Consider the following 24,435-nt stretch of genomic DNA (forward strand, 5'->3'; position numbering starts at 1 on the left):
ACGCGCATGTGACGCTCTTTGAGTTGCAGGCGTCCATAGGTTACGGTGACCGCTTTCCATCAGGCGGGCCGTACGCTTGTTTGCCACCGACGTAGTGTAAAAAAAAAACAGACAGACAGACACGTCACACTTATAACACCCCGGTTAAAAATACAAAAAGGAAAAATCCCTTCGAAGTCTTACTAAAAAAAAAGACGTCAAATTGTAGGTATACAAGTTGTAAGTTCTAGTCTGTATGGTCTTAGTTTGGATATTTTACCAGGTGTTTTGTGTTACAGAACTCAAGCGAAGCAACACCAGCGGTGGCATAAAGGCGTCACCTACAAGTGCCAGTACTGCGACGAAATATCGACGTAAGTCTACCTAGGGCTGCAAGTAGAAAAAAAAACAATTTTTTTTTTTTCAGAATTACGAGTATGAAAAAAAAACCAAGCACTATAGTTTTTTTTAAATTTTTTACACGTAAAATGCTAAAATGGTGCATGAAAGAATATTTACTTACTTTTTTTTTTCAGATGAACAAATTCGACAATAACGGTTTTTCGTGATTTGTATTAACGTTTCAATAACAATAACGTACATTTTAATTCGATAAACATTCAGTATACACATTTCAACCCCTTAATTGCTTAAATTGATACTAAAACTAGATTAGATCATGTGCTCTGCCTATCCTTTTGGGAATACATGTAAGTTTTAATGTGTTAGAGTAAAAACACCAGGTCACCACTTAATCATACAGTTTATTGAACGGAATCCTAAAATACAAGAGTAAATCACAGATCAATGACAATCGATACGATCGTCGCGACGATTCCTTCTGACGCCATCTTGCAAACGGCTAGTGATGCGAACGTCGGCTAGTGATGTCGTGTCGTGTGTGTAGTACATGTACTAATAGTACAAAAGACACGATTCCCTGCACTGTACTAGACCGAACTACTCTCAAATGATTCTGCTCTCTAGTACATTTAGTACACTCACACACGCGCAACAGAATGGGAGCGAAAGGAGCGAAGAGCCGAGAAGTGACAATGACAGCAAAGCGATCCTTGTGATCCGACCGCAACCGAACTAGAACCGACTGACTCGGACCGAGCGTTACTGTACGCCATATGCACAACTAGCTTTTACCCGCGGCTTCGCCCGCGTAATAAAAGTATTCATTAAGATTTTCATTTGGATCCGTAGGGACCGTAGGTTTCTCTGTAGGTATATTTATCTGCGATTATTTCGATTGCACATAATACTTTTGCTTGCAATGATTGTAGAAATATTACACATCGACCACAGCGTAGGTAATTCTATATACGCTGGGGAAACCTTTATAAACATCCCACATAGCCCGTATTTCGACACTATGATCGGTGGGTAAAAAGTACTTTTTTCTATTATCCCTTACAATTTTTTACATTTTGCTTATACTTATCGCAAACGTAATCTTCAAGCAAGCAAACAACGATCGTCTTAGAGCACATTGATTGTAAGAGACCGCCGACCGATTATCCGTATCCCTCTAACGATACCCATATTATCCGTATCCGTATCCGTATCGCTATCGCTAACGCTATCGCTAACGCTATCGCTAACGCTATCGCTAACGCTATCGCTAACGCTATCGCTATCGCTATCCCTATCGCTATCCCTATCGCTATCCCTATCGCTATCCCTATCGCTTTCCCTATCGCTATCCCTATCGCTATCCCTATCCCTATCCCTTATCAAGATGTTTAATGATATAACACTTTAAGTTCTCGCGCTTTGTACACATATTTAAAGTCACATACAGGTCGAACGCGATTAATTAACATTATTTTTACCTTTTTTCCCAACGTTTCGGCCAGGTTGCACTGGCCGTGGTCGCGGAAGACTGACGTCCCAGCAAAATGTCACCGGAGATGTAAACAACACAAAACTACCCGATATTAATTTATATAAATGTTCGGGGTAGACAAATAAATATAATCTACCCGCTTTTAGTTAATGTTTATTTCCCACCATGTTTATTTTAAAGGTAAAAATAATGTTAATTAATCGCGTTCGACCTGTATGTGACTTTAAATATATGTTTAATGATTTCTTATCAAGTGCTAAAATATAAAGTTTCATGGTTTTATCATTTAAAATTAAGAAATCCCATACAAACTTTCAACCTCTTTTTCAACCCCTTCATCCCTTTTTTTCGAAATAAAAAGTAGCCTATGTTCTGTCTCAGGGTCTAAAGATTGTCTGTTCCAAATTTCATCAAAATCGGTTGCGTGGTTTAAGCGGGAAAGCGTAACAGACAGACAGACAGACAGAGTTACTTTCGCATTTATAATATTATAGTATGGATTTGTCTCTAGCTCTCTCGGTGTACTACTGTACTAAATGTCCTAAAAGAACGAACTAGTACACTTCGGAGATCGTACTAGTTGGGAGCGATCTTTTCAGTGAACGAGCAGGCACAACTCTAAAATGTTATCTAAATTTTTATTCACAGTAAATGGACATCATACCTAAGCCACGTGCGAATCAAGCACCCTTCAGAATTCATATGCGGTGTCTGTGGATACTCTTACGTCAGCAAACTGGGACTCGCCATGCACAAGACTATGATGCATAAGGACTATGTTGTGAGTATAGGCTACTTTACCCATTTTTAAAGTCTGTCTTATATGATTAAGTACTGTCCAATTAACCGAAATAAAATACCACAAAATAAATTACCATACGCAGTCAGGTGAAAACAACACAGTCATGTTAATCTATAGGTACATTGTCTGTGCATCAGGTCATTCTACTCGAAAACAACATTTTCTGACGTTTTAAGTATGAAGGCATAAAGTTCAATATGTCGGTGATTGTTTTGACATGCAGTAAGGTTCGAATTCGATGACGTCACTACATCCCTGACAGCGTTTTCGGTGGCCAAAATAATTACACACATTTTTAACTGAAAATACGTGGTACATTTTTAATACCCAAAATTTATAAATATTGTTGTTTTATGTCAAATACTACAGAAGACAATAATTTATTGTGCCAAAGTCGATATGAGTCTAGTAGGCTATTATTTTTGTTAGGGATCCGGTTACTTATGGCCACTTTAATTTTTAGGCCAAGTTGTATGAACGTCCACTTCCCCTATAGGTCACTTCCTTTAAGGGCCACTTAGTGACAACGTTCCCCGAAGGGCCACATTTATCTAAAGGCCACTTTATCTTATGGCCAATTCCTTAAACGGCCTGTTCCTCTTATGGCCACTTCCTCTCATGGCCTTTTCCTCTGATGGCCACTTCCTCAAACGGCCTGTTCCTCTTATGGCCACTTCCTCTCATGGCCTTTTCCTCTGATGGCCACTTCCTCAAACGGCCTGTTCCTCTTACGGCCACTTTCTCTAACAGGAACTTTTGTATCTGAAATTCCCTCAGAAATTGTTATAGAATGATCTTTATTGCCTATGAATAATAGGGTGTTTCATTTTTCCAAAATTTTGATTTATCTTTGACTTCGCTTTTCTTCTTGTTTCTACACCTATACAGAGCCCATATACCAAAAATCAGGGAAATCGGACAATATTTAGAGGTCGCACACTGTGGCAACTTTTGTCTGAAGAAGTTAGTATGGGCGCAGGAAAGGCTAGAAACAAAATTTATGTCACTTTTAGTAGTAGGTGGTTTAAAAGTGATTTTAATGAAAAGTTTTTATATTGAAGCAAGTTCTTTTAAAAAAAATACTAGTTGCCGTGGCATTTAGTTTCTAGGGAAGGTTTCTTATGGTATTTTTTGGACGCTCGACTTCCTTCTAAGGAACAAGTTTTTTTTAGTTTTTTGTCCTGTTTTTGGCATGAAGCAGTGGTCTCTCGGCCCTCTCGGGGCACTGATAACAGGATAGGTGGATGATATCAAGCGGTACATTGGCTATCACCAGGTCCGCCATGGACCGGCTCGGCAAAATATGGAGAATCTTCATCACAAATGCCACTAAACTGCGACTTGTCAGGGCATTAGTATCTCCCAACTTTCCCATATTTCTTTACGGTGCTGAGACGTGGACTTCAAGGGAAAAGAAGATAGATTTCCTAGAAATGTGGTGCTGCAGAAGAAAGCTAAGAGTATCCTGCAGAAGGTTCAGATGCGATGGACCAGCCAAGTCAAGGCTGCACTTAGTGGCCCACTCTACGAATGCGTAAGGAATGTCGATGCATTGTTAAGCTTGCTACCACCCCTGATGTGACGGCCACGACCACTCTGTCAAGAGTGTGACGACAAAGAAGAAAACAAGATCGTTCTTTGACTTAAGTATATTGACCGGGATATAGACCCTACTTACATTTTTGATTTTTGTCTTAGAACTATTTAATGTTCAGGATGTTAGCGATTATTGTAGCCCTAACACCAGACTTGGTCGATAGTCTAACAATAGTCTATCATACCGCAAAGAAGAGTAAGTATACCTATATATTTAATAAAAAAATTAACGCTCCAGTCAAAGATGAAGAGCAAAACGGTTCTCGCTGAAAGTCGTCGAACATCACAGAAAATGCGTTACTACTTGCGAACAAAAGATAAGGTTGCGGCTTACACATGTAAGCTAAATGATGATGATGACTTATTTTATGAAGAATGGATGTTACAACTGTTGTATTTTAAGTTTAGTTTTACTTTCAAATAAGTTACAACTACTCTATTGTTTTATTTGAAAATAAAATTGAGTAACATTACTTTTTAGCGACATTTTTTCAAACTGTTCATGTGTGAATAATAAATAGAATAGAATAGAATAAACATTTATTCGTGAACACAGGCAAGACAAAATACACATAATAACAGCAAGACAGAAAGGAATGAAGTGCCACGAAATGGCCTCATCTCAGCGTGTACCATTTTATATATTTTAGTAAGATACTCGTTACTGTTTTAAATAGCTCATCTGTTTTGGTATTTAGCTCAGATTATAATTTGGTCACTGATAATCTGTAAAAAAAATAAAATAAATAGTTTTGATATTGTACAATTTGATTAATATTAATAAACTTATAAAAATAATACTGTGTAGAGGTTAACAATGTTCATAACTATGCAAAATTTCAAATCGATAGCAGACGTTAATTAATGTGACAGACAGACAGACGGACAGAGTCGCGCCATAAGGGTTCCTTTTGTACCTCTTTGGTACGGAACGCTAAAAATGTGTGTTTGTTCATAGGAAAAGACTGAACCAGATACAGAAAAAGAACCAGGTCCATACTGCCAGGAGTGCGACGTTCAATTCGTGACAGAAGAAGCGTGGAAGAGACACATGGTCACCTCCGCTAAACACGCGCCTTCTAACGATTTCAAGTTAGTATAATCCCTTCATTCTTCTTGCGTTATCCCGATATTTGCCACGGCTCATGGGAGCCTGGGGTCCGCTTTGATAACTAATCCCTAGATCTGGCGTAGGCACTAGTTTTTACGAAAGCGACTGCCATATGACCTTCCAACCCGAAGGGTAAACTAGACCTTATTGGAATTAGTCCGGTTTCCTCACGATGATTTCCTTCACCGTAAAGCGATTGGCAAATGGGTGATTCTAAGTTAAGAGGTAATACGTTGTATGGAGAGACGGCGCGAACTTTTTTGTTGTTTTTTACCTATTTGTTTATTTGTATTAGTTAAAACTGCCAATTTGAAGTGTTTACAAAGAGGACCAGTCAATTTATTTGTTTTATCGTGTTTTATCAGCGACCAGGGGAAATACTCAGTCCAGGGGAGATACTGTTGCACAGGGGAGGATACTTTGTGACCAGGGAAGAGACAGTTGTATGAAAAATTTAGTTTTATTTTTTAAGAATTAACTCTATTTATTGTTTTTATTATAATTATTGATTATTTATACTCAGACTTTACATTTCATAACATTCTTACAGCAAGAAAAGTGATAATTCCTTAATGAGTTGTCTTATTTTTCACTTCTCCATATTATCCATTAAAACAAAAATAATTTTAATGTACAATCAATAGGCAACAAGTAAACAAAAACCTATCCTTTTAATATCAGTATTAAACCTTTTTATTAAACAGCTTCACGAAAATTTCATATGAAGTTGAATGTGAATGTGTCCTCTTTTTTCTTAATAGTTGCGTTTTTCTGGAAAGAAAACCTTCTATCGTAAAGCTAAAATAAAAATAGGTACAACGCTAAACAAAGGTTAAGAGAAAACGGAAATAAAAATAATCAAAACTAGTACAAAAGTATCTCCCCTGGCTTTTTTGATACGCCAGGGGAGATACATTTTCGATGAAAATCAAAAATAGCTGTAAAAGTGTTTCTCGTACGCAATTCATAAATAAACGTAACAATATATTCAACATTTACAGTGGATATTGTTATATATATTAGTATTTAAACAAATGATTGTGAAATAAAAGTGACCAGAGGAAAGACTGCATTCACTCAACATTTCTGTACCCAGCGAGTGCCGTGGCCGAAATAATCAACAAAACGGATGCATAGTTGCCTTACGCGCCTCTTGACGGTAACTTCACATAACACCCTGTGTATTAGAGGACAGAACCTCCACAGATTAACAAATTAAACCGACTTTTGAACGAAAACTAAAAAGCCAGGGGACGAGACACGAAACACGTAGGACAAAGTTTGGAGTTCATAATTGTTGTTAAATACAGTAATATAAGAAATTCCACTCATAAAATACTGTTCCTTAGTTATTTATGTTTGTAAAATTAAGGCTATTAAAATAATAAGTGAATTTTAACAAAGTCATAATTACTTGTTGACAAATAAATTCGGTTGGGGGACAGGCCAGGGGAGAGACATTTTTCCTACATTAGAGCTGATTGTGACTAATTTACATGAATTTCTGTAATAATTTTGAGTGCCCAGGTAGAAAACATTTAGTTTTATAAAATAAATATGTTATTATGAAGTATTATCTTGAAAAAATATATTTTTTTGTCAGTGCCGTCCAAAGTACCTCTTAACTTAGAATCACCCAAATATCAAATGACATTTCGCACATAAATTCCGAAAAACTCACTGGTGCGAGCCGGGGTTCTAAGTTTCTTTTATTTATTATGAATGGGCTTACTCTTGGCCACAGACTAGCCAAAGGCAATTTGGCCTACGATGGAGTGAGTTTGTCCAGAAGATGCCTGTTCACTCATGATTTGAAGGGTTATATGAGCTCGGAAACATAGCCGCAGGCAAGGAATACCACATTACTTACTTTACTGACTCAGCGACCCAAAAAGGCTCTTGGCCTCTGACACAAGAGGTTGCCACTCTGCCCTATCCTGAGCCCTTTCCCGCCAGTTGGGTACACAGAGTGCGGATAGGTCTTTTAGGGCTTCCTCACACCAGCTATATCTGGGACGCCCATACTAATTTTACATATAAGAAAAGTGTATTTTGATACCTACTTTCGTTACAGTCAGTAAAATTTGTGATAAAAAGTTGTGGATCAAAAACGGATCCTTGGGGTACTCCTGTAGTTATATTATTGAATAATTTCTTAAAGACTAAAAACAAGGGTTGTTTTTACAGATTGATTAATAGAGGTAACTTTTTAACTATTTTCTGCTTTGTCGTCAAAATCACAGTCAATTTGGCTGGCAGTACCTAAACTTATGTATAGTCAGCCAAAGGCCTTAGAGAAGTCAAGTACATTCTTCATAAAAACACCAACACTTTCAAGTATGTATGTATCGCAAAAGGCTGATAAGGAACCAGGCTCGTGTTGCCAGGAGTGCGACGTACTAAAATCCTACTCTAAATACATTTGCATGCTGTATGAAGACAGCTGGAAAAGGTAGAACTATATCTAACATAATAGTAAGACATGTAACTAACCCTTTTTCTGCAAATAAATATATCTTATCTTATCTTACTCTTAGTGATAACAAGCGTGGAAGCGACACATGTTCACCAGCACGTTAGTACAAGTAGAGATTATTTATTACATAGGAAAACAGTAGATATTTATATTTATATTTTTACTTTTCTTTGGCAGTTTATGTTTGTGAGTAGCTGTATTAGTTCCTTGCAGTACTCCTCATAGTTATATCAACTTTGTCTTATGATCATTGATCATGTTCGGTAGACTACGGACGAGGGATGTGTATAGAGATGATTCTCAAAACTAGTGACCCTGCCTGCTAAGCCGCGGTCCGTGGTTCGAAACCCGGTAAGGGTATTTATTTTTGTACAAGCTTTGTTTAGGGCTAGGTTGATCTGTGTAAGGTGTCCTCCAATATTTATTTATTTAATTTATAAATGGGTTTACACATGTCCATCATAAATGCAGGAACGGGTGCCGAGCGTGCGGCAGCGTTTTCGCGACGGGCGAAGAACTCCGTCTGCATCATCGCGCCGCGCACGCAAGACGCCGGCCTAAGAACTATGGGAAGAAGAGAGAACAGGCCTGGCCTGCACCCTGCGAACATGTGAGTACTACTAACAGAGCGACAGGGAGAGATATTAGTGCTGTCTCTGTCAAAAGCTGCATGCGTTGTGTTGTCTCCACTGGTTGCCATGGCAACGGGCAGTGTATTGGCGACGAGCTCCATCTCCGCCATCGCGCCGCGCACGCAAGACAGAATAGAGAACAGGCCTGGCCGGCTCCTTGCGAACACATAAGTACCTCTGATAGAGTGAGAGGGCTTTGCTGTCTCTGCCACAAGCTGCTGATTGCGTTGTGTTGTCTCCACTCGTTGCCATGGCAACGGGCAGCGTATTCGCGACGGGTGAGGAACTCTGTCTCCACCATCGCACCGCGCACGCAAGACGCCGCCCTAAGAACTATGGGAAGAAGAGAGAACAAGCCTGGCCCTCACCCTGCCAACATGTGAGTAGCTACTACTAACAGAGCGATAGGGAGAGATATTAGTGCTGTCTCTGTCACTAGCTGCATGCATGCTAGGGTGGAGCGAAAAAACACTTTTCTGGAATTAGCAAACCTAATAGTTATCAATCAATGCCCCTCAGTCTATGAAGCCTTTGTGCAAATTTTCAGCTTTTTAAATCAACATCTTCTGCCTCCGCATTAGGGTTGAAATTTTGAAAATCTCATACAAACCTAAAAATTCAACTTTCGGATAAAAAAAAATTTTCGGCAGTATTATGTTTAGTATATGTTATTGATACATTATCATTATGAGAAACTACAAAAAGTTGCGAAAATAGCGTCAAGAATCGCCAAAGTTTGTCTAGTTTCAGTACATTCGCCAAAAGAGCCGCTAAAATACTGAAAATTGGCAATTTTTAATGCTATTTTCGCAATTTTTGGTAGTTTCTTGTAATAATATGTATCAATAATGTATACTTTTTTTTTTTTTTTTTTTTTTTTTAATTTATTTAGAACACAAACAGTCACATAAACAAATGAGTTGGTGTACTACAATGTAGGTACTAAGTAATTTGGATAAAAAAAGACCTGGAGGTTCATTACTGAATATAAAGATTGTTAACATACTAACAAAATTAGGTATGTAAGCTAATAGGTAAGCAAAAGAAATCATGAACAGTAGGTAATACTTAAGAAGTTTTACAGTCATTAGACTAAATACATTTTCTTTACTACGATCGGATACAATTATAATTAATTTAGTTAGAGGAGGTAAATATTAGTTACTAATATTAAACCGAACAAAAATGTACACTTAGGTTTTTTATTTGTAATACTAGTGTTAAGTCTAAATCTAAAACACTTTTCGCTTGAGTAAAACTTTCAAACTACACAAAGAAGTGTTAAAAGGATCAATGTCAAATAGATACTTATTATAATAACTAGGGACTCGTCTGAAAAAAGTGTGCTTTGAGTAATTTTTACGAGCAAAACTAATATGAAATAGAGATCTAGGACGTAGGGGTGTCGCGGACAACTGAAAGTAATTAAGTCTAAAAGGTTCGGACACTTTATCACGCCTTTAAGAATTTTAAATAAAAACATTGCATCTAAATAATGCCTACGACTACTAAGGGAAGGGACACAAAAATGCTTTGCAGCAGACGAAGTTCGTTCGAAATAATTACCAGTTCTGTAACACAGAGACTTGAGAAAAATATTTTGGATCCTTTCCAGTCGATCAATATGGACCTGGTACTGCGGCGTCCAGACAACGCAACCAAACTCCAAAATGCTCCTAACAAACGAATAAAATAATAGTTTATAAGTGTTGGGCCGCCTGAAGGGCTGGCCAATCCTAAGAATCATACCTAATCTTTTATACGCTCGATTACAGATATTATCAATATGTAAATTGTAATTTAATTGTGAATCCAGAGTAACACCCAAATCTCTGACTGAGGATACCCGAGTTATATTATTCCCTGAAAACGTATAATTAAAAATGAGAGGATCGTGTTTACGATTAAAGCTTATTACGTAACATTTTTCAGTATTTAAAAAAAGATGATTTTCAGAACAATAACGGGAAAAGTTATCGAGATCGTGCTGTAATGCATGGCAATCTGCCTCCGAGGATACAGTTTTGTATATTTTAGTATCGTCAGCGTAGACGAGATGTTCAGAGTTCCGGAAACAGGTTGCCATGTCATTAACATATAAGATAAAAAATAGTGGACCTAGATGAGACCCCTGGGGCACTCCGGAAGATATAGGAAGGAAGCATGAGGTAAAACCCTTTAAAGCAACTGCTTGGCTACGATTGCATAGATAGGACTTTATCCATCTGAGGAGGTCGCCGTGTATACCGAGCTCAAAGAGTTTTCTAAGCAAATGATTGTGATTTATTTTGTCAAAACATTTAGAAAAATCGGTATACACGACGTCCACCTGATCTCCAGAAGATATTTTGTTAATGATAAGATCGGTAAATGTCAGGAGATTAGTATCTACGCTCCGACCCTGACAAAAACCGTGTTGACTTAGCGCAATGTGTTGAGAGAAAGTAGAAGTAATTTTGTTGTATATGATCTTTTCAAAGATTTTAGCAAATATGTTCAGTTTACTAATGGGCCTATAATTAGTTACTAGGTGCGCATCGCCACTTTTGTAAATAGGCGTTATCAAGGCCTTTTTCCAACTAGAAGGAAAGTGACCATGGGCTAAAGACTTAATAAAAATTTGGGTTAAAGGTACTGCCAATTCACGAGCGCACATTTTAATAAACAGGGGGTGAATTAAGTCCGCACCGCTACCCTTCCTAATATCTACTCTCTCCAGAACCTTGAAGACGCACTCCTCCGAAATATCGACAGTACTAATATCAATAGGGGACTCATTAGCCACATGTAAATAATCAGGCAACACAGAAGAGCCAGGAACAAAAACAGAATTAAAATAATTATTAAAAAAGTTGCTAATAGTCGGTCCATCTTTCGAAATTTCCCCAAGATAGGACATTTGGTCGGGTACACAGTTACTAGGAAATTTTGACTTCATAAACGACCAAAAATAAGTAGGATCACTGTGTATTCGATCTTCAGCTAATGAAATAAATTTGTTATAACATTCGGTAGATAGTTTGTGTTCCCTTTTTCTTAATAATTCAAATTCTGCCCTATCAAGAGGGTTGCCATACTTTTTCCATCTTTTATGGACTGACAGCTTCTGCCTGCGAAGTCTTATTAGCGAACGAGAAAACCAAGGAGGGTATCCAGTATTATTATTAACGGTTTTATGAGGAATATGTTTCAAAATAAGTGTTCTAAGTACCGAATACAAATACGTAACAGAATCCTCAACATTCATATTATTCAAATGCGACCAATCAGTCTCCGACAGATCCTTGCGAATAAGGTCATAATTACCGCGGTAAAAAATCGGTCTAGAACACTGATTAGGCGCTAAGCATGGTAAAAAACTAGTCAAGTTTAGGGCCAGTGAAATATTTAATGCTTTGTGTTGAGGGTCCTCCGGCGTAAGTGGTGACAAGCAGGCGCCGACAGTGCAACCAACATTGGCCATCACCAGGTCCAATACACGTCCATTTATATTAAAACAAGTGTTAAATTGACCTACACAAGTCAGAGCTATAAAATCGGAGAGAACTGTGGCAGTTGGATCTTCACACGTTTCAATATTGAGGCGATGTGAATCGGCGCACAAGGACCAAGAGGCATATGAAACGTTAAAATCACCTACAAGAACGAAAATGTCATCCGGATAAGTGTTAATTAAATTAGCGGCATTATCAAAAAAACAACGCAGAGAATTGATGTGATTATCATTATGCGGGAAATAAACACAAGCGATGTGCAACAGTGGCGGCCGGCCGGCCGGTTGGCGATGGCGGGGCGAGGCTCGCGGAGAGCGGGGCGCGGCGCCGGCGCAGGCCCGCGGCTCCACGGTGAGCCACAGCTCCTCGTGCCGCGGCGACGCACACCACTCGTCCCGGCGCGACACACTCAGCCCGCGCCGCGCTGCCACCAGCACGCCCCCGCCGCGCTGCGCTGTACGCCCTGTTCTATCACGTCTATACACTTCATACCTGCTATCAAAATACTCACTACTATAAAAGTCAGGGTTCAGCCATGTTTCAGATAAACAAATGAGGTCATAGTTCGAATTAATGACACTCGATAAAAATGAGTGAGACTTGGTCCGCAATCCCCTTACGTTCTGATAATAGATTGAGATATTATGTTCTATTTTAGTTGAATTAAGAATTTATAATAATTAAGAAAAAATATGTTGTAACTTTTATTCAGGCGAGTCAGTAACAATAAAACTATAGATGAGATCCCGTAAATTGGAAAACTAGTTTCGTAACCATAGGGTTTATATTGAATATAATTGTTTAGTACACTAGTTGCGTAATTAATTTTATGAAAAGTGCTTATCGACATCCTCTTTAAATACCTAAAAGTTAAGTTAAACCACTTGATAAAATTAAACAGTCATTTTAATTTCTTAAGGTCGGCTTCGTTCGTTATGACATACACCTTAGAACTGTCACTCTTTCGCATGTATATTTTGCACTGCTTAACCCAAAGGTAATTGAAATTCAACTCGGCTTTCCTGTCACGAGCCCGCCTAAGTAGCACCTTGTTTACAGCCGTGAGATGCTCGTTCACGTAGATAGGCACCGCCGGGCCCGGGAGACCGGCATCCGCGCTGGTCAGGCCGCGGCGCGCGCGCGCCGCCGTCACCAGCTCGTCCTTGCGGCGACGCTGGCAGAAACGCACGACGATCGCCGGGGGCCTGGGGTCCGCGCGGTTACCGTTACTCACAGAAACCGGGAATCGACGTACGCGATGTATAGAATCGACATCAGTATCGAGCAGGCCAAAACCAACCTTAACACATATAGCATTTAGGATTGACATTAAATTTTCGCTGTCTTTTTGGGGAACACCACTAATTTCGACATTGTTGAGCCGGCAAAACTGATCTCTATCGTTTTCATTGGCTTTCAATGTAGCAAACTCAGTCTGAAGCTGCTTGAGATTTTCCTCAATCCCTGGGAGTCGGTCAACTTTATCCTCCGTGAGGGTAAGCCGAACATCGAAATTCTCGAGGCGATCCTCGATTAAGGCGAACTTCCCCTCGAGATTAGCAATTCCCGCATTTGCTTGGTCAAGACCACTCTGCATGTTTTGCAATTGCACCTTAAAACCTTTGAATTCCTTCAAGAGTTCAGATAGTGACTCATTGTTTTCCGACTGCCGGCAAGGGATACACTTCCAATTCGATTTTTTTTCCGCTGTCATCTTCTTGTAAGTGTTTTCCTGCAGTCCAGAACACCTATAGTGATAGTGACCTCCGCAAAAGGAGCACGGCACTTCACCATCACCAATAAAATTGTCACCACATTTATTACACGATGACATATTGAAAACACGACCGTAACAACTCGTTAATAGGGTTCAGATTTCAATAGCGCAGATAAATTATGCAGTTTAACAAGCAGGTTAACAATAACACATAACCGGCCGCTTGCGCGCTCGATCGCTAACTGAACATAATACTGCAGAAAAACATTTTTTTTCTAAAAGTTGACTTTTCAGGTTTGTATGAGATTTTCAAAATTTCAAACCTAATGCGGAGGCAGAAAATGTTGATTTAAAAAGCTGAAAATTTGCACAAAGGCTTCATAGACTGAGGGGCATTGATTGATAACTATTAGGTTTGCTAATTCCAGAAAAGTGTTTTTTCGCTCCACCCTAATGCATGCGTTGTCTCCACTGGTTGCCATGGCAACGGGCAGCGTGTCCGCGACGGGTGAAGAACTCCGTCTCCACCATCGCGCCGCGCACGCAAGACGCCTCCCTTAGAACTATGGGAAGAAGAGAGAACAGGCCTGGCCCGCACCCTGCGAACATGTGAGTACTACTAACAGAGCGACAGGGAGAGATATTAGTGCTGTCTCTGTCACAAGCTGCTTGCATGCGTTGTCTCCACTGGTTGCCATGGCAACGGGCAGTGTATTGGCGAAGAGCTCCATCTCCTCCATCGCGCCGCGCACGCAAGACGCCGCCCTAAGAACTATGGGAAGAAGAGAGAACAAGCCTGGCCGGCTCCTTGCGAACATGTAAGTACCTATGATAGAGTGAGAGGGCCTTGCTGTCTCTGTCACAAGCAACTGCATGCGTTGTGTTGTCTCCACTCGTTGCCATGGCAACGGGCAGCGTGTTCGCGACGGGCGAATAACTCCGTCTCCACCATCGCGCCGCGCATGTAAGACGTCGCCCTAAGAACCATGCGAAGAAGAGAGAACAAGCCTGGCCTGCTCCTTGCGAACATGTAAGTACCTCTGATAGAGTGAGAGGGCTTTGCTGTCTCTGTCACAAGCAGCTGCATGCGTTGTGTTGTCTCCACTCGTTGCCATGGCAACGGGCAGCGTGTTCGCGACGGGTGAAGAACTCTGTCTCCACCATCGCACCGCGCACGCAAGACGCCGCCCTAAGAACTATGGGAAGAATAGAGAACAAGCCTGGCCCGCACCCTGCGAACATGTGAGTGACTACTACTAACAGAGCGACAGGGAGAGATATTAGTGCTGTCTCTGTCACTAGCTGCATGCATGCGTTGTCTCCACTGGTTGCCATGGCAACGGGCAGTGTATTGGCGAAGAGCTCCATCTCCTCCATCGCGCCGCGCACGCAAGACGCCGCCCTAAGAACTATGGGAAGAAGAGAGAACAAGCCTGGCCCGCACCCTGCGAACATGTAAGTACCTATGATAGAGTGAGAGGGCCTTGCTGTCTCTGTCACAAGCAACTGCATGCGTTGTGTTGTCTCCACTCGTTGCCATGGCAACGGGCAGCGTGTCCGCGACGGGTGAAGAACTCTGTCTCCACCATCGCGCCGCGCACGCAAGACGCCACCCTAAGAACTATGGGAAGAATAGAGAACAAGCCTGGCCCGCACCCTGCGAACATGTGAGTGACTACTACTAACAGAGCGACAGGGAGAGATATTAGTGCTGTCTCTGCCACAAGCTGCTGATTGCGTTGTGTTGTCTCCACTCGTTGCCATGGCAACGGGCAGCGTATTCGCGATGGGTGAAGAACTCTGTCTCCACCATCGCACCGCGCACGCAAGACGCCGCCCTAAGAACTATGGGAAGAATAGAGAACAAGCCTGGCCCGCACCCTGCGAACATGTGAGTGACTACTACTAACAGAGCGACAGGGAGAGATATTAGTGCTGTCTCTGTCACTAGCTGCATGCATGCGTTGTCTCCACTGGTTGCCATGGCAACGGGCAGTGTATTGGCGAAGAGCTCTAGGGATGTCACGAATGTCGCATGTGTCACATTCGCGAATGCGAATGCGAATATTCAGAATGCGAATGTGCGAATGCGAATGCGAATGCGAATATCGCTGAATTTCATAAAAAACCAAAACAAAAACCAAGCAATCACCAACAACCCGCTAGGTAAAAAATTTAAAACGCTTACTATTGGTCAAAATGCCGAGTACGAACTTCACGCCGTACGAATTTGACCTATCTGCGCATGCGCGAGTCGACAGTCGACAAGTAGCAATTGGAGCGGCCGGCGCGGGCGAGGAACAAGCTGCGACTTGCACACATTCGCATTCGCAAAACATTCGCATCGTTTGAAGCGAATGCGAATGTCAATGCAAATGTTTAAAAGAATGCGAATCATTCGCATATGCGAATGCGAATGCAAATATTCGTAACATCCCTAAAGAGCTCCATCTCCTCCATCGCGCCGCGCACGCAAGACAGAATAGAGAACAAGCCTGGCCGGCTCCTTGCGAACACGTAAGTACCTCTGATAGAGTGAGAGGGCCTTGCTGTCTCTGTCACAAGCAGCTGCATGCGTTGTGTTGTCTCCACTCGTTGCCATGGCAACGGGCAGCGTGTTCGCGACGGGCGTAGAACTCCGTCTCCACCATCGCGCCGCGCACGCAAGACGCCACACTAAGAACTATGGGAAGAATAGAGAACAAGCCTGGCCCGCACCCTGCGAACATGTGAGTGACGATTCTGTTCTGGAGATACGGTTTGTTATTTTCCTTCCTAGATCGTCCAAAATGAATGTGATATTCGAAGCCCAAGACTTTGGACTTTTTTTGGAGTGTGTTAAATCATAAATTAAATATAACAAGATCATACCATCCCATACATTAAATGCGACCGCCTACGAACGCGCTTACACTCCACCACACATAGATGGCGCCACAAAAAAAATGTCTTGTAGCTTTCGATTATACTTGTAGATGGCGTTGTGTCACTTTTGACATAGATTTACGGCTCGGAATTGACACTTAATGCCAATCTACAAATAATCGGTGGCAACAAGGCATTTTTTGTGGCGCCATCTATGTGTGGTGGAGTGTAAGCGCGTTCGTAGGCGGTCGCATTAATATGTATGGGATGGTATGATCTTGTTATATTTAATTTATGGTTAAATGCATAATTTGTGTGATAAGTCTTACAAATTACATCATAAAACGAACACATGGGCCTTTTTTATTACAAATAAACGGAATTTAAATGTAGCCTAATTTTAATTGAGAGTTTTTTTATGAATAAGGAAAAAAGTCGTACCTATCTCCAGAACCGTGGCTTCTTAGGACCAGAGTTCCAAGGACGAAAAGGAAAAAACTTGTACCTTATTCTGTCAATGAAAAGAAAAATGTAATAAGTATGTATGGAATGCGTATAGACTTACTGCGTTTTAACTTTGAGGAGCAGTGTGAGATACGAGATTATTTCAAAATAGGACGATTGATTGGTTGTGCCCACTTGTGGCCAAGTCCTTGTGTAAATCAGTAATTACTGGATAATGCTACGATAATTACATTACCTATCTAATACATATATTTATAATTTCTCACAGTGTTCAGAAGAAATCCCCAACGCACGGGAGTACTGGACGCACTTCCGTCGCGCGCACCCTGACAAGCCGTACCCCATACAGAAGAATTACATCTGCGATATTTGCGGCAAAAGCTTTAGGGTAAGTACGTAGTTATAGTCAGAAGCCGATAAAGTTCGTTTGTCCCTTTCCGATGTATTAGTGTGATAGAAAGAGACAAACGAACTTTATCGGCTTGATAACATTGAATCAGGGGGTAACTCTTTACAATAAGATGTAAATATCAGTCAGATATCGTCACTACTTTTAAAAAAACTTGTATCTTCGTCTGTCAATGAAAATAAAATAATAGTAAGTATGTATGGAATTCATATAGACTTACTGCGTTTTAACTTTGAGGAACAGCGTGAGATACGAGATTTTTTAAAAGTAGTGACGATATTTTTCACCAGGGGCCCGTTTCTCGAAAGGTACAAGCCTTGTATTACAAGTGCGCGAACTGTCAAATCGTATGGGTTGTCATGGAAACACGCTTGTAATACAAGGCCTACCTACCTTGTACCAAGGACCATTTAATACTAGACTGATATAGCCCATACAAAAAAGCGTACCCCTGAAAAAAGCTTAGTTTTTGCTTTAAAACTAGATGGCGTTGTTTCGTAACCCGGGAGTGGAAAATAACATATTTTCACACATATTTTTACTTGTTTTTATATTATACTATGAATAACTATCAAAAAACTTTATTTTAATATCAAAATATTGGCTCAAAACACAATTTTTACAAATTATATTTTTTGGTCGGCCTCGACGTAGTTGTGATCGCTTCGCTGGCTAAGTTTGTTCGCATGTTATCTAATTATTGCCAAATAAAATGACTAGATGACGTTGGTGGACTAGGAAAATGTCACATCCGTTTCGTTGTTCATTAATATAATATACTTAGTGATAATAAACCTATATGTTGAGCTCAAATACGTTCAACAAAACGCAATCATTGTGCCAACAGATGTTACATCTGACATCCATGTCACATCACAAATGTCATTGTATGATTTATTGAATATTCATAATATGGATATTAAATATTTTAGAATCGCAGTAGCAATGCGAGTAGAGATACAGAATTAATAACGGTATAAATTAATAATTGTATGACCAATGACCTCATACATAAATTTACCAGTTTAGGTGACAGAAGGCGAATCCAATTTGTAAACATTAAATGTGCTAAGGAAAAGAATCTTTCCGATTTTCAACGGGACACGGCTGAAGGGGCGAGCTGGTTTCGACTGCGCCCATGCATCTCAATTGTCCAGAAAGTTCACTTCATTCGAAGATCATTTTGCTTATAATATGAAAATGAAAATGAAAATGAAAATGAAATATTTATTTGAATAATCTGAGTAATCACAGTGAACGGTTTGACAGTATTTCAGCTAACATGTAGAGAGACTTGCTAGCTTCGTCGGTCAGGCTTCGTCTTGGACACAACGCGGATAGTTCAGCGTTTCTTGTATGTCACTCCGAGCACCCTGACCATCGGCAGCGTAGGCCATGCACTGGCCGACTAGGTGTGGCACTTTGGATTACGTTTTTATAATAAATTAATGATAGTTTGTATTGTTTTAGTAATATATTTTCTACTCGTATACTACTCGTTTGGTACTCCTATAAACCTAAACTCTGACATAATTAATAATTAATGAGACTAAATTTAATGCGTTTTCACATTATCCGATCCGATATCGGATGTAGGACTGATACCCCATACATTACAGGCGCTATCTTGGATTTTTTCCAATGAAATCCTTCCGACATCCGATATCGGATCGGATAATGTGAAAACGGACTAAGACAATAGATACCTTGTTAGTGTTATATACCTATGCCTATGTATATCCCACCAAAAACATTCTGTAAAAAATAGCCGTCTCGATGGAGCTGCTTGTTTATCTCTAAAAAGTAATGAAATCTACATAAAGTTTCTTACTGCGATTTCTTTATTATTATAGTTAACTAGCCTTTGCCCGCGGCTTCGATCGCGTTAAATTCGAAAATCTCTCCACAAACTTCCATCCTCCATTATAAGGAAGTGGGGGGATATAAAAAGAGACAAAAAGTAGCCTATGTCACTTTCCATCCCTTCAACTATCTCCACTTAAAAAATTACGTCAATACGTCGCTCCGTTTTGCCGTGAAAGATGGACAAACAAACAGACACACACACTTTCCCATTTATACTTGACGTGACTTGGCCGTTGAAGTGTAGCGGTGCTGGCGACAGATTGGTGCAATGGTGTCATGGAGCACCTGGTTATAAACTTCTTTATATCCTTGTGTACAAAGAAGTTTATAAGTTTCATATTCGATGGTCCGAGCTTAAGGTTCGTAAAGCCATGAAGCCGAGCTGATAATCATTGACGCTAAACGCCGATCGAAACGCAGTCTGAAGTGGGCGATAGACGTACGATAAATAAAAATGTGAAAACGGTCTAAGTACGCGTAAAAACCGCCGCGCATAGTAGTCGACCATCCAACGCGTACTTGCTCGTACGCCTATCACCCACTTGACGTCGCGCCAACACTTTATGGAAAAAGCGGGTTTTCGACAACTACCAATTAGATTTTAGACATTCAAAAATCTTCAATAATACTCGACTGTTTCGGTCGCACTTGTTTAAATATAGGATAGGATTGGTGTGAGCGAGACGGTCAGGAGATTGATTGTCAACATGATATCTATCATAAACACCGTTCGAAATGGCCTCATTAAAATCTACATTTTAAATATATTGAAAGTAATATTACTAATCATTGACGTCACGCTGAAATGAAAGAGATAGAAAATTTGACAGTATGGTACTCTTTTGCATGATTGTCATAATTCAAAATAAGAACGATGGCTTGCGTTGTAAACAGGGACCGAAACATGACACGGGCCCCTAGCGTCATCTATGTACTTTTCACTGTATCACTTGTAATGCCGTTGAACTACCGCGTGCGTACTTTAAAAAAAAACGACATTTTTATTCAAATGACACTCTTAGTGACATCTAGCGACATAGATTTACGGCTGCCAACGGGGTACGGTGTTTAGTATGGACTCTGCTGGTCCTTTATAATCGTCCTTGCTTGTACCTTTCGAGAAACGGGCCCCAGATCATATTAATTAACTTGCATTATTTTTTAACAGGGTAATGCCTTTCTCGTCTACCACAAGCGCACGCACTTCGAAGAGCGCGCCTACAAATGCGCCGTCTGCCCCAAAGCGTTCCACAACCGGACCAACCTACAGATGCATGAAAAAACACATTCGGACGCTCGGCCTTACCCTTGTTCCGTGTGTTTCAAGGCTTTCAAGTGTAAAGGAGCTCTGGATAGGCATTTTAGGGTACATATATCTTTATTATTTCTTATGCATGTGCGTTCCATATCTGGAACAATCTGCAGATGCACGAAAAAACATCTACCGCTCGGCCTTACCCTTGTTCCATGTGTTTTAAGGCTTTCAAGTGTAACGGAGCTCTGGATAGGCATTTTAGGGTATGTATATCTTTATTATTTCTTATGCATGTGCGTTCCATATCTGGAACAATCTGCAGATGCACGAAAAAACATCTACCGCTCGGCCTTACCCTTGTTCCATGTGTTTTAAGGCTTTCAAGTGTAAAGGAGCACTGGATAGGCACTTTAGGGTATGTACCCGTGTCTAATATAAGACAGGCATTTTGTAAAAATCGTTGTATATCAGGAATAATCTACAGTTGCATGAAAAAACTCACTAAAATGCTTGCCTACCCTTGTTCCGTCTGTTTTAAGGCTTTCAAGTGTAAAGAGGCACTGGATAGGCATTTTAGGGTATGTCTTATATATTTTATTTATACATAATTTACACAGAGAGTTAAGACACTGTGTAAAAAGCGTTCCATATCTGGAACAACCTACAGATGCATGAAAAAAAAACACATTTTGACGCTCGGCCCTACTCTTGCTCGGTTCGTTTTAAGGCTTTTAAGTTTCAAGGAGCCCTCTACAGACATTTTAGGGTATGTCTTATATTTGATATTTATAATTTAGATAGTAATTTGTAAAAAGCGTTCTATATTTGGAACAATCGACAGATGCATGAAAAATCACATTGTTCTTGTTCTGTGTGTTTTAAGCACAGATTTCGGGAGATAGGTCATGCCGGGCGATTTGTATAGAATACGCCTGTCGCAAGGTCTGCGCAACCCACACAAAGCACCAGTAATTGTAAAGATAATGCACGCACACACCTAATCCACACACACTTGTAGCTGGACGCTCCTATTGCGCAATACACGCGCATCATTTCAATGGTTGTGTACATGCGAACGATAAGCGAGCGCGATCGCGCACGCACACAACGATAAATAGCGGGAACGCCTCGCCTCGTTTCCGAGAAAAATGTCTCACTGAGTGAATCGTTTTGTACACCGTTCATTGCGGCGCAAAACACTACACTGTTTACAATATGTTCCTTGTGTAGCCGCAATGTATAATGAACGTTTTAAAGCACAAGCAAACGTAAGGTTACATGGTACAACTCGGAGTATTACGTTGAATTCGTGTTTTATGTGAAATAAAAGGAAATAAATAGTATTTACCTATGAAATGTTATCCTATCGGCTTGGAAATTATTCAGGTCACTGCGATGTTTGCAAGTTATTATTGCACACTTCGGCATTTTGGATAAAACTCGTTTTTCGTCGGTGAACAGCGCGCGTGTACACTCGATGACAGCGGACGGCGAACTGGCGGCGGTGTAGGCCCAATGGGCCTACATCTGCGACCAGGCCGCGCGCGGCTTGTCCTCTCTATAGAATTTTTTCCTCTGAGGTTTTAAGGCTTTCAAGTGTAAAGGAGCACTCGACAGACATTTGTCTTATTTATTTTTATACATAATTTTAACAGCAATTTGTAAAAAGTTCCATATCGGGAACTCTACCGTTGTTCTTTGTGCGCGCGTTTTGCTCGGCCGTGCACGGTATAAAATATTTTATTTTAACTATTACAGTCAAGTTCCCTATTTTCTCAAGCAACGCTTTAATTTCAGAGTCACACCGGTGTCAAGCCATATGAGTGTGAAGTTTGCGGCAAGGCGTTCGGACAATCCAACAGTCGCAAACTTCACGTCCGTACCGTCCATCTACGGCAACCAGCGCCCTACGTCAGCCGCGCGAGGAAACGCCGCCCGCTGCTCGACGCGCCTGTGCTCACGTGAAACCCATTCTAGTGTGAAGAATGCCGCAAGGCGTTCGGACAGTCCAACAGTGTCATTAGTGTGAAGTTTGCGGCAAGGCGTTCGGACAGACCAACAGTATCACTAGTGTGAAGTTTGCGACAAGGCGTTCGGACAGTCCAACAGTGCCACTAGTGTGAAGTATGCCGCAAGGCGGAGAGTCCAACAGTCGCAAACTTCACGTCCGTACCGTGCATCTACGACAACCAGCGCCCTACGTCAGTCGCGCGAGGAAACTCCGCCCGCTGCTCGACGCGCCTGTGCTAACGTGAAACCCATACTAGTGTGAAGAATGCTGGAGTTGACCAACAGTCTGAAATTCGACGTGTGAACCTTGTATTTGAACGTCAGTACCTACGTCAGTCGTGCGAGGAAAGCCATTCGCTACTTGACGCACTTGTGCTGACGTCAAAATCAAACCCAAGGAAAACCGTATGGTTTTTTTATACCACTTCGGTGGCAAACAGGTATACGGCCCGCCTGATGGAAAGAGGTCACCGTAACCTATGGACGCCTGCAACTCAAGGGGTGTTACATGCGCGTTGCCGACCCATTAGAAACGAAACATTTACGACGAAAGGCGTTGCCCTGCGAAAATGTGGACAAAATCGCGAACAAAACTATTCAAAAATCTAGTATGTACGTACATACTAATGAAAAATCGGTCTGCTTGAAAATCAAGTTTAATTTTAGAGGATATATAAACCTTGTGGCATTATAGATGTTGGGACCATTTTGAAATCTGAATGATCTCTGAATTTTATCTTATGTGATTTGTAATAATACTATTTGTGCAATATGTACCTCGTGTGAGAGCAAAATCATGGTTTAATAAGTTATTATTTACGCAACTATGGGAACAAATCAAATTATTTTAACAAATATTTTGATTTGAGTTTTTTATGTAGTTACACTACTATATATAAATTAAAAATCGAAATAAGATGTCATATATTAAAGAAAAAATGACGAGCACCACCAGTGGTGAAGGCCGGATTCGAACCGGCGTCTTTTAGCAATCCGGGCCAAACGCCATGAACCCCTAGGCCACCTCGCCACAGCGGAAGCCGTCGAAATTTCTCTTCTATATGTCATCTTTGTAAGACTAGGCGTCTTTGACCAACTCTAAGGGCAAGCAGTAGGTATATATGATATCTTATTTCGATTTTAAGTTATTATTTATTTGTGAGCCGGTTGTGCCCCACTGCTGGGCAAAGGCCTCCCTCTCTTTCTTCCACGCGTCTCGGTCCAAGGCAATGTTTGGCCAATCTTTTCGAAAGACGTCAAGATCGTGCCGCCATCTCCTTCGCGGCTTTTTGGTTTTTAAATAAGTTTCTTTTATATAAAATACTCTTAAATGATTTAGGCATAATTTATTATATTTAACTGCATGACTTTACTATGAGACATAATAAATATCTGTGATAAAGTATCACAACCATTACAAACCTAATCAGTATTTTAGCTGATGTTATAGTATTAGATCTAATACTATGTAGTATTATTATTTAGATTTATTTATGTACACCGCTTATGAAATAAGACAATATCTGTACCTAAATATAGCAGTAATTAAGGTTTTATAATAAAAATAACATACAATCTAATGTTTTATTCACACCATGAATTGATTCATCTTTCGAAATGAAATTATAATATAGTAAACTAGCTTTTGCCCGCGGCTTCGCTCGCGTTAGAAAGAGACAAAAAGTAGCCTATGTCACTCTCCATCCCTTCAACTATCTCCACTTAAAAAATCACGACAATTCGTCGCTCCGTTTGCCGTGAAGGACGGACAAACAAACAGACACACTTTTCCCATTTATAATATTTACTACAGAGGATTACTACAGAGGCCGGGACAAAAGGGGTTGCCGGCCGGAGACGGATCGACGAATCGAGGCCGGATAAGTATGAGGCGGGCAACCCC

At 40.6% G+C, this 24,435-nt stretch overlaps 1 protein-coding gene across 1 annotated transcript in view; it reads left to right on the plus strand.

Annotated features, from left to right (window-relative positions):
• Positions 1 to 23,464, plus strand: part of LOC125233980 (zinc finger protein 700-like) — a 31,499-nt gene extending 8,035 nt beyond the window's left edge. The window contains exons 7-13 of the mRNA XM_048140160.1: positions 279 to 353; positions 2,483 to 2,615; positions 5,191 to 5,324; positions 8,291 to 8,429; positions 17,261 to 17,380; positions 20,436 to 20,633; positions 22,320 to 23,464. Coding sequence (XP_047996117.1) covers positions 279 to 353; positions 2,483 to 2,615; positions 5,191 to 5,324; positions 8,291 to 8,429; positions 17,261 to 17,380; positions 20,436 to 20,633; positions 22,320 to 22,487 — 967 coding nt within the window. The 3' untranslated portion in view covers positions 22,488 to 23,464. The remainder of the gene's footprint in view (positions 1 to 278; positions 354 to 2,482; positions 2,616 to 5,190; positions 5,325 to 8,290; positions 8,430 to 17,260; positions 17,381 to 20,435; positions 20,634 to 22,319) is intronic.
• The last annotated feature ends 971 nt before the right edge of the window (positions 23,465 to 24,435 follow it).

This window comes from Leguminivora glycinivorella, chromosome 15 (genome assembly GCF_023078275.1).
Source record: "Leguminivora glycinivorella isolate SPB_JAAS2020 chromosome 15, LegGlyc_1.1, whole genome shotgun sequence".
NCBI lineage: Eukaryota > Metazoa > Arthropoda > Insecta > Lepidoptera > Tortricidae > Leguminivora > Leguminivora glycinivorella.